Source organism: Lytechinus pictus, chromosome 16 (assembly GCF_037042905.1).
Source record: "Lytechinus pictus isolate F3 Inbred chromosome 16, Lp3.0, whole genome shotgun sequence".
In the NCBI taxonomy this organism is placed as follows: Eukaryota; Metazoa; Echinodermata; class Echinoidea; order Temnopleuroida; family Toxopneustidae; genus Lytechinus; species Lytechinus pictus.
In genome coordinates, this window is record NC_087260.1 from 9,325,303 (window position 1) to 9,346,604 (window position 21,302).

Consider the following 21,302-nt stretch of genomic DNA (forward strand, 5'->3'; position numbering starts at 1 on the left):
GGTGGTATATAGTGATGATGATGATGGTGGTGATGGAGATGGCGGTAGTGATGATGAGGATGACGATGGAGATGGTGGTAGTGATGATGGAGATGGTGGTAGTGATGATGATGAGGATGATGGTGGTGATGATGATGATTATGATGATGGAGATGGTTATGGGGGTAGTGATGATTATAATGGTGATGATAGAGATGATGAAGATGATTAGGTATTAATGCTGCTGATGGTGATGAAGATGAAGAGGATGACAGGGAGCAATGGGATGAAGATGTTGCCAATGAAGGTGATGATGACGGTGGTTATGAGATCAATGATGATTGTGATAACTGTGATGATGATGGTGATGATGATGGTGATGATGTTGATGTTGATGATGATGATGTTGATGGTGATGATGGTGATGATGATGGTGATGGTGATGGTGATGATGGTGATGATGATGATGATGATGTTGGTGGTGATGATGATGGTAATGATGATGATGGTGATGATGATGGTGTAAGTAATAATAATGAAATTAAAACAAAAATAATACAGCAATACATATATATATATACAAAATAATAACAAAATATAATTGATGATAATAAATATAAAGGTGAGAAATACCAGAGACATGTAGGGAAAAAAAGTATATTCACATTGATATTTTATTTAAAAAAGAACATCCGTAATCCATTCAATCAAATATCAAAGATCTCATTGTAGATATGCATTGTTCTGGAAATACTATTACTAGTATTTTGTGAGTACGTTCGACCACATGACTCTTTTAAATAACACTGTGTTAACAACATCACAATAAATTGTGTTCTGTGCATTAATGACACTGTAAGATGAACTGAGCTGGAAATCACATTTTACCTGCCTCTCAGGAGTATAGCCTTAGTTTGTTTACCATCGACATATAATTGCATATTTCAATCATTCAAACATGGATGATTAGGAATCATTAAATGCGATGAAGCATATTTTCAGTCTTTTGTGATCATTGAAACATAATTCACTATTACAAAATATGATGTTGATCATGGCTTTTATTTTCCTCAAGGGGTATATCCTTTCAATTGATATACAATTCTTGGTATTTCGTTCGGTATTCACTGCACAAACGTTTTTCAAAGAATGCATGTCAGACTACCGTGTGAGTAAAAAAAAACACTTTGCACCTCACAAATCTCCAATTTTACCCTAATAGTAATACTTGGAAGACGAGGGGATGGGCTGATTAAACCCCCCCCCCCCCGACATTATTCGCAATAAATCGGGCGCACAAAAGTTTCTCACTGTGCTGCTCACTGACTTTTTACTTTCATGTCTTGCACAACTTTTGAGACCAAATTTGTGATCCCGGATACGGCTCTGAAATAAGGCAACATATTTTAAGTGCATGATGCAGACCCAAAATTGCTCCAAAACTTGAGTTTGTGTACAAATCCAACACAAACTGTGTATTAAGCAAAAATTCATAAATGTTGAATCGATCACAGACTTTTGCATAAGGGTTAGTGAGATTCATATTCCGTTTTTCATTTCTTTTATTCGATTCAAAATGAATAAAACCAACAAAAACTTTCAATACTGTCGAATTGATCACTGACTTTTGTATAAGTTTTACAGTGAAATCCATATTCCATTTTTCATTCCTTTATTTTATTCGAATTGAATAAAACCAACTAAAACTTTCAATACTGTTACATTGATCACTGACTTTTGCATAAGAGTTACAGTGAGATTCATATTCCATTTTTCATTCCTTCACTTTCTTGGCATTCTTTAAGACTGGTAACAAGTGAGGCATGGAAATAATAAACTGCATGATATCAAACCATAGCCAAAACTACAAAATATCATTAATCCTCTGAAAAAATTGATATTTCATTGATAATGTACATGTAAAATAGATTTAAAAATTCCACTATAAATTAAAAGACGAAGGTCCAAATGTGATAATTTCTGGTCTAGACAATCTTTGTGGCCTTCTAAGAAAATTGACCCCCCCCCCCTTTTGCCTAGTTAGGATTTATAGTGATACTCTTCAATTGAACAAAATATCTTTGACATTTATTATTTAACCATAAAAGGAATTACTTTACCCACCACTTTTCTGGAACAAAGAAAGATAACACTGCAAAATTTAATGACATAATTCTTAAGTTTTGCGTATAAAAAAAAAAAAAAAAAATTGCGACACACTGGTGACGCATCACAACGCCACATTACCTTTTCCAAGAAAACGTCATGCCAATGTCATTGTGTGCTTTGGCTAAAGATGGAATTTATATAAGGCGATAATTTTTCATTTTAATTGGAAAAAAGATATACATTTAACTTTTTCTATTTATCTTGATGAAACTTCCAAATACGATTTTAGGTTAACATGTGCTTTTTGAAGCTCAAAAAAAAAATCAAAATTCACTTTGAAAAGACTTATTGTTGGTTTTGGGGTGACAGAAAAAAAGGGGCAAAAACAATTGTGTGTAGTCCCATACATTCTTACTGTGGACAGTACATGTGACCTCACCATTTTTGTGACTTATTGCTTGTCAGCAAACATCAATTCTTATGTACATCACTTTGAGACAGGTTAATCCAGTATTCAAATTCACAATAAGAACCCTGTTTTCATTGAGACTTGTTATTAATAACAAATGTGTAATTTCTATAACAAGATTACTGTCAGTCAATCATATTGAGTGATCTCAGTAGCTTTTATCTTTAACTACACACTTGATACTATAAAAAAATTTCTATTAACGGGCTACGGTACTAAATCCATGTTTTTAACAGCGTTCTTCAAGTTACCAGGACTTATATCATATATAACAAGAATGTTTATGAAATCTCAATGAGTGCGGGGTGCCTAGATTAAAGGTCACGTGCAGTGGCGTACCTAGGATTTTCAACGTCTTCAAGACTCGTCAGGGGGGGCAGGGATATGTCAAATGCGTGGGTTGTGACTCATCAGGGGGGGGGGCAGTCTGCCCCCTCTGCCCCCCCCCCCCCGTAGGTACGCTAGTGGTCACGTGTTTAATGACCTATGTCCCATTGTTCTCATAGCTGCAAGCCTCAAGGCTTCATCATCATCTGACTCATTACCCTGATCTCCTTTGGTCACAAGTTCACCAGATTTAACGTTCACCACTGCAAGGTGTCTCTTCTCCATCCTCTCTCTCATTTCCCTTTCCTTCATTTTCAAATCTTCTTTCTCCTGTTCTTCAGAAGAGCTGGGACACGTAGTTTCACTTTCCCGACGCCTCCTCCTTTTTTTCTTGGGCTCCGAGGAGGGGCGCCGTTTGTGCTTCGCTTTGTGCTTTGTTTTGCTTTTCTTTTTCCTGCGGGCAGCCGCTGTCACAGTATGGTCATCAGCGGGAGGCTTTTCCTCGTCTTTGTAAGATGAACTCACAGGGAATTTGTCGTTCGATTCCTGGTGAGGGATACTGTCCTTTCTTGAGCCATTCACTTTCAGAGGAAGGTTTGCTTTGCTTTGCTCGTGATCACTATCTGAATTACTTTCTGCTCTATCTCTCTTCCGCACCCTAATTGGGCTTTTTCTTCCCTTGACCTTGTCTTTGCTACCACACATAACCCTTCCATAAATCTTGTCTGTACTATCACTTCGAATCATCTTGTGTTCTCTAACATCAGATCCGACATCACTATGATCTGAGCTTGATCTACTCCTCTTTCGGAACCTTTCCTTACTTGTACTTCTGCTTCTATTGTGATCAAATTGACTATCTTCCACTTTTCTTGAACTACTAGAATGCAACTGCCTCTCTCTACTTGCACTTCTACTTCCTCTATCACTGCTATTTTCACTGCTGCTCCTTCTAAAATGTCTTTTGTCCCTTGTTCTTCTACCCAATCTCTCTCTGCTTCTACTCCTATCTCTACTTCTACTTCTTCTGGAATCCCTGTCTCTGCTTCTGCTACGATTTCTTCTAGGATCTCTCTCTCTGCTTCTGCTACGACTTCTTCTAGAACCTCTGTCTCTGCTTCTACTACGACTTCTTCTAGGATCTCTCTCTCTGCTTCTGCTACGACTTTTTCTGGGATGAATATCTCTGCTTCTGCTACGACTTCTTCTAGAACCTCTGTCTCTGCTTCTACTACGACTTCTTCTAGAACCTCTCTCTCTGCTTCTGCTACGACTTCTTCTAGGATCTCTCTCTCTGCTTCTACTACGACTTCGTCTAGAACCTCTTTCTCTGCTTCTGCTACGACTTTTTCTGGGATCCCTGTCTCTGCTCCTGCTTCTTCTCACATACCGCTCTCTGCTTCTGCTTCGTCTATGTGAGTACCGCCTCCTGTTTCTTTCCCTACTCCTACTCCTCGAGTGTTTTCTTGAACGTCCATAATCCATTCTACTTCTACTTCTACTCCTTGAGCGTCTCCTGGACTCCCTGGCCTGCCAATCTCGTCTCCTCTGGTCGTCCCGGCGATGACTTGGTGTTCTAGGAGGACGGTCTTGATCAGCGTCAGAAAATTCACCTCTAGGATTGTGGAACACGTGAAGGAAGTTACAGTGCTTCCCCCTTGGACATCTGTCACGATGGAAAAGCCCTACGAAAACAAAAATAAGTCATTTTAAGTCATAGCTGGTCACAATGAAAAGCATTCCTGATGGAATTACATTCAATATCAAATACTTCAAAAATATTTTTTTAAGTCCAAAAATATGGAGAATGTATGGGTTTCATACTGTTGAAGAAGCTAATAGATATGCTTCTAAGGAGGTCAAAACCAATGGCTTTAACATCCATATGAAAAGTAATGAGAAAATAGATAGAGGCATACAATCATTACTTAGCCGATACCCATACAGTTTGCAGAATTCCACGGATTCCCATGAACACCCCCCCCCCCATGCAATTTCAAAAATACTTGAAGCCCGGGCTACATAGGGTTAAGTCAAATTTTCTCCAAAATGGAACAGATCCATACATTTCCAAGAGATTTATTCATAATAATGATAATAAAAGTGGTGGATTCATCTAGAGCACACACACCTGTCAGGTTACTTGTAGTTATCAAATAAAATGTAATACCATGATCTCTGATTGTTCTTACCACATATCGCTGGTTTCCATCTGTTGACCGGACAGTATCGTGGATCCAGCTGCTTTCCACCGTAGAAACGGCCTGTGAAGACTTCAAGAGCCTTGGCTGCTTCCTCTTCATTACTGTACTGGACATAGACATTACCTCGCAGATGGGGCTCCCAATTACGACATACCTGCCATCAAGGACACAATAATAATAGTGGGGCCATTCCATAAAATATGTACGTCCGACCCCATGTACATTATATGTGACCTTCATGAAATGTTCTGTCTCTGATTTCTGGTAGTTATGGCAGTCTGTAATGTTCTCAAAGGACCATAACTTGGTCGATTTATGAAGTGAAGTAAGAATTTAGAAAAATGGGGGTGGGATGTTTCAAAATGGTTGAAAATTTCAAGGAATTGCCCAGTGATACAGCGCAGAATATATGCTGACAGAGAGCTCTGCCAACCTTTAAAAGTAAAACATATTTTATCCAGAAGCTCAAAAGTCATAATTTTGACATGAAAGTAATTATTTCATACGCACCACGCGGTATTATAAATTTCTTTAAATAGGTAATATAAAGAACAGATTCCTTAAAACGAATCAAATCTAATAAGGTTCAGATTCAGATTAATCTCTGGTACACTTTCTTTTGCGTAAATCCATGATAAATCCAAGAGGAAAACCCAAAAGATCGAGTCAATATTTAAGCATGCAATGATAACACTCAGAACGAAGGTACACGATCACGTGAATAATGAGCACCATTGGCCACCTTTTTTTAGTTCACAAATGCTTGATGTATTACTTTATAGTATTAAATGTTAACATACTTATTTGCCCTCAAAATTTTATAATGAAGGTCAAAAGCACAGTGGCATAATTGGACCTGAAAAAACGGAATAATCATGACTTTTTCTTAATAGTTGGCAGCAAATAGTTTCTGCGCTATATAAAAAAAAAAAACCTATATATTATTATTATATTACAATAGTGCTAAGAAGTTAGTGAGCTCCAACAGAAAATGGAACATATTTAAAGTGTTCCAGTTCTGCCATGTTTAGATATTTAACTGTGAAGTCATGTAATAAAATATTAGATCCGATAAAGTTTGTTTCTCTGAGCTCGCCAAACATTGTCTTCGTCCAACTTTCAGCATGAAGGAGTGTGTTTCGTGGTGGGGTTCACTAACGTTTTTAGCACCACTGAAAATACATTTACAGAGTGCAGAAACTTTTCAACAAAAGCTTATATTTTACTGAAAAGTCTCCAGAACCCTTGATATGTTTAGTATTGTTTTGCCAAGCAAAGATAGTCAGCTGGAAAATGAGGCTATTGGTAAATGAAATCAGTAACCTGGCTGTGTAAATCTCAAACTGACAACTTGAGGAGTCTGTACATGGTAACAAAGGGATATGGATAACTCTATTTATGCTTGATTTAACAGAAATTAATAATAATATTCCACCACTGGCGTACCTAGGATTTTCCAGAAGGGGGGCAAATTTTTAGAAGGAAATTTCGTCCGCGAAAAAATTTGACAAGCCAAAAAAAAAAAAAAGGTCCCTTATCCGCATACAATGTATGCACCTTCTCCACTCCCTGGGGAGCATTCCAACAATAGCTCCAAGACTCACTTGCTAGGCATACTACATAGGCTTTCGCATCCTATCGGGTACCCATTTAACACCTGGGTGGAGCGTGGCAACTTGTGGATTGACGCCTTGCAAAAGGACGATAGGCTATAGTGGGATTCGAACACACGACCCTCTGATTACAAGTCGAGAGTCAGAACCGCTACACCACGGCGCTTCCACATTGTGGTTTTGTCCACTAAGCACCTTATCTTTACAGAAATACTAAATTTAACATCAACACCATATTGATAATGTCCTAATTTTTTCAAAAAAATATATAAATCTGAGCAATAGTTTGGAAAAAGTTTACATTTTTTTGTTTTTTGTGTTGGCATAAATGGAGAAGTAGTCCTTACCGAACACCACAAAATTATTACCTTTGCAGCCAATTTGAAATTGTCATACGAATAGTGATTACAACTTGATATAACTTTTGGAAATTCATAACATTCTTATGCTTATCCAATTCTTATGTTTTTCTTTTTCTTGGGGGTAAAAATAAATTTCGGCTGGCTTCCCAATTCAGGTACCTCATCAAAATCTCACCTTCAACTGTAAAACCTTTCCATATTCACGGAACTCGGGTAAGACATCTTCGTAAAACTCGTGGAAGTTCACGTAAGCGGACTCCTCGTCGCACTCCAAACCGATGTCGGCGTCGTATTCATCCTTGAAGTCTGGACCGAGACCAAAGTTTGTATACATCCCCGGGATCATGAGGGTGGTGCCACATTCCGTTGGTGGTGGGTGTGTCCTGGAGCACCTACGAGAACGGACAGAACAGGGGAGCATTTCTTGAAAGGACTTGTCAGACATTTTATCCGACAACTCCCGTTTCATCTGATAATTACCACAGGACCAGTGCTCCTCAGCCAATCAAAATCAAGGAAAGTTGTCAGATCTGCTGACAACATGTCAGACATAAATGTTGATGAAAAGCTCCCCAGATTGTACACGTAAACTGGAGGTAGAGTGGCCGAGTAGTCTAAAGGCTGTTTGGAATCATCCTACATGGTCTAATCTTAGTTTGTATACAACTTGTTCTTTTCCCGGGGGGGGGGGGGGGGGGGGGGCACTCAGTATATAATGCATAGTGGGTATGTGCCGCGGAGGGGACCCCCATTTTTACACTCAAATTTCCGTTCCAAGGCATAGCATTTTTGTCTTATTGAGAAAAAGAACAAAGAAAGCCGCTCCAAAGCATAGCATTTTCTTCTTATCGAGAAAAAAGAAGAAATCCGCTCCAAAGCTTCGCATATTTTTCGTTACGCCGTTCCGGTCGCATTGATCTGCTACAATGAGCTGCGATTTAGGTGAAAAGCGGCCGCAGAGCGCTGTCCGACCATCGCCTCTGCGCGAGCGCACCCGGGCTAGCTGCATCATGCACGTTCCATAGGCATGCATACGCACACACACGCTGGCGATCCGTTTTCACAAACATTTGTAGTTCCAAAGCCCATTCCGAGGACCCTCCTTTTTACAATAAGCCCGCTCCAAGGCCCCCGTTTTTTGTCTCGCCCGCGGCACACCCCTACCACTTTTTTGGTCGAGTGCCTACCCCCGGGGTTCTTTTACTTATACCATTTTGTCTCACCGATAGCCCACTTGGTCATACTCTACATGATTCTGTTTATCAGTCATATTTTTATTTGAAAAAATGCAAAATAAGTTTGACCAAGTGTGTTTCACACCAAATGGTAACACTTGTAAAATCGATAGTAGACCAAATGAAATTTGGCAATCTGAGGAAGGGGAAGGGGGGAGGGGAGGTGTGATTCAGCCTAAAACGCAGGAAAAAGTTAAGGCCTCAGTATAGCCAAACCAGTATAAACCCTGCTCTAACAATGTCAATACATCTGATCCAGGGTTGGCCAGAGAGGGAAGTATTTGTGGTAAATACCGCTGAAAAGAAGCATCAATAATTTTTGAGGAAATGGAGAAATAGTTGGAAATGCAGGAAAACACTACAAAATATACTTCTTGAACATTTTCCAGGTTTTACCCTGGTGTTTCTCAAGCATCTCTAGCATTTCCCTGTACCTCCTTGTAAATCTTAACAGCATTGATAAGTTTTTCCCATAGTCCGGGTTATAATTGAGCAAGGTGCCACACGGAAAAGGAGAAATTTTCATATAGTTGTTCTAGACCAGTTTTTTATGCTGAGTATGAATATATGAGGTAACCAGGCTGTATCCTGAAAATTAACCAGTGAGGGCGCTTTTTTCAAAATGGCCGCCAAATTTTCAAAACATTTGAATTTTCGTACAAAGATTTTGACATAAACATTCCATTGCCACAAAATTAGTGTCATATGAAAGACAAATAAATTCCCTACAATTTGGTACTATGTATAGGGGATAAGTAGGTCATTTGGCTGAGATTTTACGTAGAAAACTGCATTTTTTTGTCATTTTTTCCCAAAAATTGAAAATTGTGCAAATACATGATTTTACATAATTCTGAGAAAAATTAATCAATTACCTTGAAATGTTCCAGAAAACTTTATTGATATACTATTATCATGTGTATGAAATTCCAACTCTGTATCATTCTTCTTAACAAATTTATAAGGTATCAAACTTGAATACTTCAATTTCAGAAATGTCGCTTTTTGTATGCATTTCCATAGACTAATACGTATAACATGTACATGTACAATATATATAATGTATAGTTTGATACATAGTACCAAATTGTAGGGAATATTCAGCGTAAAAAACTGGTCTAGAAGCAATATATGAAAATTTCTCCTTTTCTTTGTGGCACCTTGCTCAATTATAACCCGGACTACCAGTATTTTCCACCTGGGCGGGAAATACCGAATTATCCCCAGAAATTGCCAACCATGATTTGATCTAAATCTAGTTTCATACCTCTCTCTGAAACGGCAAGCACCAGTCTTCATGAAAAAGGAACACAGCTCTTCTTTCTTCACAGCCCGTACGGGTTGGTTCCCGGGTGGTTGACTCGATGCGGGTGCCTCTGGGTTACGCCATTCCTTAGAAGGCTCCTAGAGTAACAAAAAGCATAAATTAGAAAACAAGTTTTCATCATCGAGTCTAAATCTTGTATTCGACCTTTGATCCGAGACGCCCTGAGCTTCCAGTGTCCAGACATGATTGAGATACATGTAGTTGGCCCCACTTTCATGTGCTAATCAGGTTCCACGTTAAGCCAAACATAAAACTTAACCTCGAAAACTATAAAATAAACCCTAAGGCTAATCCTTATCATTACATTATTCTGAACCAAAAACTCTATTACAATCCTAACTCCAACCCAATGCTCTCTGAGATATTAAGATCAGAGCAAATGTTGCAGGAGCATAATATTGTGTCACTGTTAATCGATGGGTAAATTGCCAATTTCTTCTTTGGCCATTTCGTCCACTCATCACATGGTCTAACCTTAATTTAGTCTAATGCTATTGTGTCCATCAACTTTTCGTCTAACAACCATTTGGTCCGATCATCGCTTCATCTAATCACCACTTCAGCTATGACCATTTCGTCCCATAACCAGTCGGTCTAAATACCCATTTTCTTCTTATTCATTTCGCCCAATTGACACTTTTTAGACCATATGGTATATGAACTAAATGGCTACTGGACCAACTGGTTAATGGACAAAATGGTGAGTGTACGAAATGGCAATTAGACCATTAGATAGTGGACAAACTGATGGTAGACCAAAAGATAATAGAAGAGTTGGTAATTGGCATTAGACCAATTGGAAATAAAGTAAATAAACCAATCACTCCACATTTCATTTTCCACATCTTAAAATTGACTAAAGTAGCACTGACAAACATAACATTGGAGGGATGTCCCCCTTAGTATCAAATAATGCACTTCCGTATATCGCATTTAAAGGTAAATGCTAGTTTTGGTAACGATATCAAAATGAGTTCGTACAGAATCCAATGAAATTACCACCAAAGTGTCTGTTTGTATAAATAAAACGCATGTGCCAAAGGATTCTGGAAGAAATTGTGTAATTGCTGAGAAATCAGCAAATAAGCACAGGATTCGGGTAGAGCGTCGGGCCCGACGCTCAAAGCAATAATTATACACAGTCCCACGTGCGCTTATCTGTGTTGGGGAAGTTCAGTCTGAACATTTTTCAGCGTAGATTTCAAGATTTCACAAAGTTCAGTTTATGTAACTGTACCAGATCTAGATCTTCGATGATATACTGACAATTAAGCCTGGTTTTACAGACTTTCTCATGAAATCAGTGTTTACTGCAACTACTGGAATTTCTCTTTAAATGTTATTGAAGACATGCCTATTTGCTGTTTCCTATTCTTAATAGTCAATTACTCAGCCTGTAATTCATTATTCCATATGTATACTTTTTTTTTACATCTTTGCAGAGTGGATTGGGTGCATTGTAAATCATTTTGTCTATCATTATTGTTATCATCACTATCATCACTATGAAGTCAATTATTATGAGGTCATGAGCCATTTTGGTGGCATGAGTTTACCCAAAGGCCAAGGCAAAAATACAAACAAGTGAATAAAATAAAAGCATGATTTGAAATATAATCCAGAAAGGAAGCACCTCACCTTCTCGTTGCCCAGTTCTTGGTCCAGCTGCAGAAGTACACTCTGGGTTCAAAGAGGACATATGAGTTGGTCACATGATCAGTCACATGTCATGAATGATCACATGACTCTGGATCTTTGAGCTATGTTAATTCTGAAAGAATCTGAGTTAAGTCTGAGAAGCACCAAGAATTGCATGGAAAAAAACATTCTTTGTTGGGCGGAATAAGAGTAAAATGTGCATGTAGTGAAATTATATCAAATCACTTCATGACAATTCTTATAGGATAAAGATTTTGAAAGTCACATGACTACATGTAGTCACATGATACTGGTCGTAAAATCCTCAAATTTCGAAACAGAAAAATCTCAAGAGACCATTCTTGACTTGACATTCTTATAGGATGAAATCTTTGAAAGTCACATGACTCCATGTAGTCATATCACACAGAACGTCATCAAATCGTGTTATATGGAGGGGAAATAATCTTTAGAGGAACCCGTAAAAGAGATTTTTTTCATAAAGCAAATGTTCTGCCATAGTCAGAACATGTAGATCTAAGTGGATTCAATTATAGTGTGTCTCAGGAGATTCTCATTTAATTTTGTTCAACTTGGGAAAATTCTACAAAATCATCATCAATTTTTTCATCTTTGTTTTGATATCTAATATGATATGAGAGGCTCATGCATGAAAGAGAAAGAAGAGTTTCAAACTCCAATGTCAAAATCAAGCAGAAAACCTGGTTGAGATTTGTCAGAGATACGATGAACTTGCTCAAGAAAGAGATTGTTCTTTAGCATTTCTTTTGTGTTTTTTATTATGCTTTTTTTTGTACCACATGTAAATCTCTGAATGAGAGAGAAGACACATTTCTGTGCAACTGATTTCCGCCTGGGCTCATTCTTCATTATTTGTAATCTGCCACTGTGAACAATTCATCAAGTATTTGGGTTGAAATCAAAGAAGAGATATTACTTTTAATGTCAGATTAAAATGTATAATCAAACATAATTTTGATGATTACGATATCTATCTCTAAAACAATTTTTTTTTGGGACAGACTGTGTATCATCAACAAATTTGGGCCTACTACTAGGGCCTCATAGCACAGAGCTTACAGACCTATTGTAGTTTTATGATTGACCATACACAATAATCAATGCATATCAATCTTAAAAATAAGAACCCCAAAATCAATCGCTAAGCCGTTTGTTACAATTGCCCGGTTTTGTATTCCACTCTTAATAAACTCAGTATATTTGGGATGAATCAAGTTTGTAGCGATAGTGGTTTATTCCTGAGAAATCAGATCTCTTTTCCAAAGTTGAAATATCTCTTCAGCAAAGACAGAAGCCTGGCTAGCAAGTGGATAATATTGAATGACTTAATGTATATCGTGAGCATAAAAGATGGAAATGTCGGTGTACATAATGCTATCTGATGTTATCATTGCAAAAGATACAGTTGAAACGGTGGAGTTAGAATGGTTGACACAATCTCATCCTGCAGAGGCCATGTGTTATCTTGGTTAAGGAAGTATACAGGATTGCTTATATGGTATTATCAACAAACTTTCAAATTCAATGTATGACAAGTATACCGAAAAATCCCCCCCAACTATTTGACTGGAATAGAGAAAATTAAGAGATCCTCCTACTGGCAATGCAAACAAGATCTGAGATGTCACACCTATACAACGCTCCCTTTAAAAACTGAAAATATACCTCCAACGCATCTCTTTTTTGATCATTCTAATGATATGGTGAATCATTCATTCACAATATAATGTGACACTTCTATTACATATCTCAACATTAAAAATAATACGTCCCATAGGAAGGGCTTATAAACACACTTGATCTTGCAAGAGACTACACAGAAGACAAAAAAATGAAGTGAAATGTGTACTGATGTAACATACAAGTGTGGATGTGTGACATCACAGATCTTGGTCGCATTGCCAATTAAGAAAAGCATTAGTGACCTAACCACTCAAATGCTCATAACTTCATTGGACCCGTTGCATAAAACTTTTTACCTGAGAAAACTCAGGTTGTTTTTACCAGAGTTTTTGCCCTGTGCTAAAGTAACTGGCAGAAATCAGACTAACCTTAGTTTTCTCAGGTAAAAAGTTGTATGCAACAGGCCCCTTATCATTCATTCACTCAGTCTTCCTCAAACTTTCTCTGACTTGTTTCTTTGATTTTTTTTTCTTTTAGAAATAATTCAACTGGTTCTGCTTTCAAGGGTTTCAAGTATCAATTTTGTTTGGTAGGAACAAATTTACACAAGCAAAAAAGTACTAATTTCATAATGCCATGAAAGCAGAGAAGATAGAAACAAGAAAAATCTGTCGAAAAAAAGAGCCTTCACTCAATTTCCATCTTCACATCAATGGGGGGGGGCACAAGAGGGGTCCCATTTATCACAAAACTAATTGTGTAAAGTTTGGGACAAGGAGGGGTGGGGGGGGGACGAAATTCTGATCTGGCCAGCAAACATGCACAAGAAACAAATTTCTTATCAAATGAACAGGATATTATGCAAACTTGGAGGTCGATACTCAGAGTTTGGTAGCCTATCACCTCAAGTTCCTGATCTTTCTTCTCCTTCTCTTCTTCCTCCATCTTCTGTTGTTCCTCCCATTCCGCTTGGATGCGTTTCTAAAAGGAAAATCATGGGGGAATTTAAGAAGAGAAAAGTTTGCAAATTAAAGTTAAAGGCATTGGCTAACATTGATTTAAATTTTTTAAAATCTGCGCTGGGAGGTCCCACTTGTCACCTGTGTCTGTGATATAAAAAAGTGAAAGATTGAGTGATCGGAAACACCATCTTAATTTCATCACATACACTTATGTGTTCTATTATTATTAGCGTGATAAGGAATTACACAGTCTTTGATAATAATGTATCAAAAGCATTTCTTTTGATTTCTTTTTTGTTGGTTTTAGAGATTTTAGGTTGATTAGGTTGATAGAAAGACATCTACGTACATATTTTATCTCTCCTTATTTTTTTTTAAATACATGTCTCTAAGGCTAACTTATTCCTTTAATTTCTAACGGAGACATGTTTGAGGACTTTATCACAACCATTTACAAAAGTATTAGGGTTAGATTCAAATTTATTTGCAAAAATAGACAAATCTCTTTTATGGATAAAGTATAATTAAACAACACAAACGAAACCGTCTTAAATCAGAAAAATAAACAATTACACTATTGTTAACAGATTCTGCAATCTATTTTCAGTATAGAATCTTCCAATTTATACCATTCATTCTCTAGATTCATTTTACATTGAATATGGCATTAAAAAATAATTGAATCTTTATGCTGTGTGCAAATACATTTGTAAATATTTAGTAAGAGCATCCAAACCAGTATGTTCAGAAAAAAGAACAAGCTTTTTGAAATAATTTATTCCTGATCCATTACTATATCACACTTTATCATAATATTGAAATATCATCAACATTTCTTTGAAGCATATTTGTGTGTAAAAGCAACGATTAATTGCAATGTAGATGGAAAGAAATAGTGAGGGACATCATCAGTCTGCTCATTCGCATACCGACCAGGAAGTGTTTTGTGAAATAATGCAAATTTTTAAATGTCATAACTTTCTTATTTTACATCCGATTTTGATGAAATTTTCAGTGTTATGCTTGTTGGATTTTTCTCGTTTTATTCAAGTGAACTTTCTGTTGGGGTGGACTTGTCCTTTAAGTATACATGTATAACTTCACTTACATCACTTACACTGAGAGAATCCATTCATAAATGCATACTTTTGGCAAGGGCACTTAATTCATGCTTGAATGAAGTGCAATTTTCGTGCCATAGTACACGTACAACTGAAACCTCTTTTGAGAATGTGTGATGCAAGGATACCTTTTCATGAAGTGTCTTGTCACTGATTAATAGTTATAAGCTACTGAAATCCTTGCATCTCATTGGTTGAGAGCATTTTTCTGTGTGTGTGCTCTTACCCTTTCTTCCATCTCCTTCTCTTTCAAGGCCTCTGCAATCTTCCGCCGTTTCTCAAACTCCGCTTGCGCAATTTGCTCTCTCTCCAACCAAGCCGCCTCCTCTCCATTCCTCTCTGTGTTCCTAGGGTAGAAAAAAAATATAAACTTGGACAAAATATTTCCAATTATCATTGTGTATTCTAAAAGGACCAAGTCCACCCCAACAAAAAGTTGATTTGAATAAAAAGAGAAAAATCCCACAAGCATAACACTGAAAATTTCATCAAAATCGGATGTCAAATAAGAAAGTTATGACATTTTGAAGTTTCGCTTAATTTCACAAAATAGTTATATGCACATCCAGGTCGGTAGGCAAATGAGGGAACTGGTGACATCACTCACTCACTATTTCTTTTGTATTTTAGTATGTGAAATATGAAATATTCTTATTTTCTCCTCATTGTCCTGTGAAACAAAGTTGTATTTCTCCCTGAACATGTGGTATAACCATTGTTTAACATTTTATGGTTCAGTCAACTTGGTCCTTAATGTCAAATCTGTAAAAAATTAAATATTGTATAATTCAAACATTAAAATACAAAAGAAATAGTGAGTGAGGGACATCATCGATTCTCTCTTTTGCATGTGACTAAATTGTGCATATAACTATTTTGTGAAAAATAAGCTAAACTTTAAAATGTCATAACTTTCTTATTTTACATCCGACTTTGATGAAATTTTCAGTATTATGCTTGTCTGATTTTTCTCTATTGATTAAAATCAACATTTTTCTGAGGTAGAATGGTCCTTTAACCCTATCTAGGCCGGGGGGGGGGGGGCCTCCGAGGCCCCCCCTCAACGAGTCGCGCAATATTTTTGCAGCGCAAAATTTTTTAACCGCGCTGCTCGCTGACTTTTTACTTTTAAGTCTTGCGCAACTTTTGAGACCAATTTTGCGTCACCCGGGTATGCGGTTCCGAAATTACGCAACCTTATGTAAGTGCATGTCAGACCAAAAATTACTCAAAAACGTGATTTCATGTACAAAGTCAATGTAAATTGTGTTTTCAACCAAAAATCATAAATGTATGATTATTTTAGTTTTGCTGGTCTAAATGTATGTATTTTATGCTGTTTATGATCTTAGAAGAGTCCCCAATGAATTTCATTGAAAAAACAATGAAAAACAAAGGGTCCAAAAAACAAAGAAATAAATAAGAAATTGCAAAAAACAATATAATACATAAGATATTGATCTGATATCACAATTTTTTTCATGTAAACTTGCTAAGAACACCACAAAGAGTTTCTATGCCAAAAATTAGAACATTTGGAGCTTTATTTATGGAGTTAGAGGAAAAAGTATGATTTTGCATACTAATTACGCATAAATTAGCATAATTACTTAATAACAATTCGCATGAAATAAATTACTATACAATTTTGTAGATTATATCCCAGACAACCTGCGTGCCAATCTTCGGCGCGATCGTGCGGCTGACGGCCGAGATCTCAAGGGGTGGCCTGGGAGGCCCCCCCCCCCCCCTGGCCATATGAACTCCCAAAATACCCCGGCCTAGATAGGGTTAAAGTAAAATTATTTCATGTAATAACATAAGAAAAAGGAAAGTGAGGATGACATCAGCACACTTAATAAATATTCATGACGATGTGCATATACCCCGTTTTCTCAAAATATTGATAAACTTTAAAGGTCAAGTCCACCCCAGAAAATCATTGATTTGAATCGACAGAGAAAAATCAAACAAACATAACGCTGAAAATTTCATCGAAATCGGATGTAAAATATGAAAGTTTTGACATTATGACATTTTAAAGTTTTGCTTATTTTTCACCAAACAGTTAAATGCACAACTCAGCGATATGCAAATGAAAGAGTCGATGATGTCCATCACTCACTATTTCTTTTGTTTTTTATTGTTTGAATAATACAATATTTCAATTTTTACAAATTTAACAATAAAGACCAACTTATCTTAACCATAAACTGTTAAAATAATGGTAATTCAACATGTTCAGGGAGAAATAAAACTTTGTTTCACTTGACAAGGAGGAGAAAATGAGAATATTTCATATGATAAAATACAAAAGAAATAGTGAGTGGGTGACGTCATCAGTCTGCCAATTTGCATACCGACCAGGATGTGCATATAACTGTTTTGTGAAATTAAGCGAAATTTTAAAATGTCATAACTTTCTTATTTTACGTCCGATTTTGATGAAATTTTCAGTGTTTTGCTTTTCGGATTTTTCTCCTTTCTTTCAAGTAAACTTTTTGTTGGGGTGGACTTGTCCTTTAAAATTCAATAACTTTGTTATTTGTTATCTGATTTTGATGAAATTTTCAGCATTTTGCTCTGTGAATTTTACTCTATTTTTTTTAGATGTAAATATTTTCAGCCCGGACCACCCCTTTAATTACATTGCATATGAACCCATAAGCAGCGATCCTCAAATATTACATTATGTACAGCTGCCTATGCATGATGTTCTTCTTTTACAGAAAAGCAAGCTAAAAAAAGTGGACATTGTTGATATCTCAAAGAAATTAATCAACCCATTTGTCAAATATCAAATCAACTCCCATTCATGAGTAAACTGTGTTTAACATTTCTATCGTAATAAACACCACGATGCAAGCTTTTGCATATCATTTCCATTTTGTGGTGGTTATCACTAATCCAACCTAGACATGACCAGACTCCTTACCTGGCTACACAATTATCTGTTTCCTTTTGCTCTGCTTCCATTGCGCTTCCTCCTGCATTTTGCATTTCATCATCTTCTTCCTCATCTGCTGGAAAATCTACATAACAGTCAGAATTTACAACTATTGTCAAGTATTACAAGGATATGATAGAACCTTCATCTTCATCAATTCATCTGTTGGAAAACTTTTAGAAGTCAGAATTTTGTTTTTTAAAATACAAAGGAATAAGACATCGCCCTTCACTGACCGAACGTTGATTCCTATATACCCACTTCAAACTTCATTTGGCAGGGGTATAATAAAATAATATGTGCCAAAAGACTGCAAGATATTGTGTGATTGCTGAGAAATTAGAAAAACGAATAGGGGTCTACACTGTCCCAATTGTGCTTATCTGTTTTGTAGATCTACAGGGTGATCGTTTTCAGCTTAGACTTCAGGATTTCACAAGGTTCAGTTTATGTAACTGAACCAGATCTTGATGATATTGTGACAATAAGTCTTGGTTTTACAGACCGTCACATGAAATCCGTGTTTACTGCAACTACTTTCATTCATCTTTTATAAAACCAGTAATATTCAGCTGCCATGCAAACCACTACATTACATTGCATTATGAAGGATTGTCTTCCCATTTGATGCAGAGTTACTCCTTTACACGCTTGGCTTATCATTATGACAGTGATGGCCCAGGTCTGGGTCCCAAATCTACCACTTGATGCAGAGCTGCCAACCGTTACGGAATATTAACCAGATACGAAATTACAATGTGAATAACCAAGTGGCTGAACCAAATGTTTTCTTACGAGACAAAAACATGTTAACAAAAAATGTTCGCTCAGTCATTCAATCGGGAAGTAAACACTGAATTTACATTAGAAAACATCTCATTAATATTCCGTAGGGGTTGGCAACTCTGTTGATGCAATGTACAGTAGCACTGCAGACCTAACCATGAATACATACAGGGATTTCATGCAAGCAACTATCTTCCTAACTTGGTATTAGGTAGTTAAATCCCTTTTAGTGGATAATTTACTTCTCCCATTTATATTAAGAAATGGAATTGGAAGAAACATGGTTGGACCCTTGATGTCGGAACGAGCGGGAATGAGATCGGAATAACAATTCTGGGCTTAAATTCATCCAATGCCATCATACAGCGTATTACTTCATGGCCGGGCAATGCCAGCATCTATAGAGAAAAAGGTTATCTAAATTTCCAAAAGTCAGATAGAGAGGGAATAATGTTGATAAGTATCTTTAAAACAGATACCAAATCAATACCTCTCCTCTGGGCATCTCGAAACTGTGCAGCTGCTTGTCTTTTCCTCTTCCGTTTCTCTTTCCTCACCTGGGCCCGGAAATATTTTCTCCTGGAAATAAGGGTAAAAATTGAATTCATAGAGCAAATACAAAATACTTTTCTCCCAGAATATTGGGGAAATTTCTCTTTCCTCACCTGGGCCCGGAAATATTTTCTCCTGGAAATAAGGGGGGAAAATAAATTCTTTGAGCAAATACAAAACACTTGTGCCTACATGTAAAGTAAAATATTTCTGTTTAAAAACCACGACTAGGCCAGGGTATATTATACCTTTTGAGATCATGTAACTGCCCCCCCCCCCATCAAAGTCATAGGCGCCGAAATTTGGCATGCGACCTTATCAACATGCAACCTAATCTACAAAATTGTAAATTATCTTTTTCATGAAAATTGGCTGCAGTTTATTATGCTAATTTATGCATAATTAATGTGCAAAATCATACTTGGTGGCCTTCCTTCCTAAATTAAAGCTCCAAATGTGCTAATCTTTGGTGTAGAAACCCTATAGGTGTTCTCAGAAACTGTACTTGGAAAAAAAAATTGATATCAGTTCAATTTCCTATGTATTATTGTATTTCTGTGTTTTTTTAACCTATTGTTTTTCTCTTTTTTTTTAATGAAATTTGTCGGTGACACATACATGTACATATGACCATTAAAAAGAACCAAATATATATATGTCGGCTGAAAACACAATCTGTATTAACTTTGTCACCTCCTGTATCCCTTGACCAGTGGGAAACTTACTCCACTTTTTTTACATTTTCCTGTACTCCTTGTACATCCCAGCATTTACAAGTTTGCACCCAGGCGGGAAATACGTAAATTTCCTGTGAAATTGGAAATCGTGGGGACTGATCAGTCGATGGAACATGAATAAACTAAGTAATCACTGCCGGCTACGGTCAAACATTGAAGAGGAAGTGACAAGAATGCATTGGAACTCACGGTAAGTGTCCGGTAACTGCAGCCATCTTGTTTGCCCGTCACCTCATCCGAGCTCAGAACTTGGAGCAATCAATATTGTCCTTTAAGAGAGAAAGAAAAAAGAAAGAGCAAATGTGACCAAGAAAAGAAAACGATATAAAAGTTAAGACTTGTAGTTGTACAAGTGATCAATTTAGGGTGTTGTATGTAGATCTAGACTATATCAGTTTTCAGTGTTATAGCTAGAGTGGAAGGTGGTGGTCGGGCCCAAAACTCAAAAGGCAGAAGATTTCTGACCACCACTAACCTACCTCAAGCGATGTTCGTACAGGCTCCGCTCCACTACCGCTACACTACGCTCCACCTACCCGAACATCGACAGTGGCGTAACGGACGGGGGGCAGGGGGGGCAAGCTGCCCCCCCTGGCGGATTTCACCGGGAAAATAACAAAAAACAGGAAAAAGAGAAAAGGGAGGGAGAAAGAAAGGGAAGGAAAGGGGAAAAGGAAAGGAGGAAAAGGAAAGGGAAAAGTGAAAATAAAACGAAGAAAATATATTGTTTTTTAAATAGAAAAGGAAGGAAAGCAGGAAAAGGGAACAAAAGAAGAACATTTGAGAAAGAACTAATCATTCCGATATAGGCCTATTTAATGCAATTTAGCATGATGGGAAATAAATTAAAAGATGACAAAATGGCAAACAATAGCGGGAAACGAAGGTAGAATGGAATTAGCTAAAAGCTACATTGGAAAACAAAGAAAAGGGACAAGAAAAAAAAACACTTAAAAACACGACCGGGCTGCCAAGGATTGAAAATAAAGAGCAGGAAGAAAGATGGACTGCATACAACATTGTGCTATAAGCTTGCTAAATTTTATGCAAATAAGCTCCTGGGGCTTTGTCCCAGACCCCACGCAGTAGGGGCTCTATAACGCCCCCCTGTAGGGACCCTTCCTACATTAAGCTTTACGTTCAATCGCTGGCGTACAGACGCGGGGGGGGGGGGGGGTCTTGGTTCCACACCCATGCAAGAGGAAATAAAAGAAATTTTAGGAGACAACGTATAATGAAATGAATGGAAACAATGAAATGTGTTATTTG

General features: G+C 37.2%; 1 protein-coding gene across 2 annotated transcripts; it reads right to left on the reverse strand.

Moving 5' to 3' along the window:
- Positions 1-635: 635 nt before the first annotated feature.
- On the reverse strand, positions 636-21,052 carry LOC129279055 (U2 small nuclear ribonucleoprotein auxiliary factor 35 kDa subunit-related protein 2-like). 2 transcript variants are annotated; one of them, XM_064111237.1, is made up of 11 exons: positions 20,223-21,052; positions 19,235-19,323; positions 17,947-18,043; positions 15,238-15,358; positions 13,832-13,909; positions 11,264-11,305; positions 9,566-9,702; positions 7,239-7,455; positions 5,077-5,242; positions 3,018-4,569; positions 636-2,984 (listed from the first exon to the last, which is right to left on the reverse strand). In XM_064111237.1, the coding sequence occupies exons 1-10, from the start codon at positions 20,246-20,248 to the stop codon at positions 3,026-3,028; spliced, it is 2,517 nt and encodes an 838-aa protein (XP_063967307.1). In that variant the 5' UTR covers positions 20,249-21,052; the 3' UTR covers positions 636-2,984; positions 3,018-3,025. The 2 variants fall into 2 exon arrangements, with proteins under 2 accessions (XP_063967307.1, XP_063967306.1); XM_064111236.1 differs by having other exon boundaries at positions 636-4,569.
- Between the last annotated feature and the right edge of the window lie 250 nt (positions 21,053-21,302).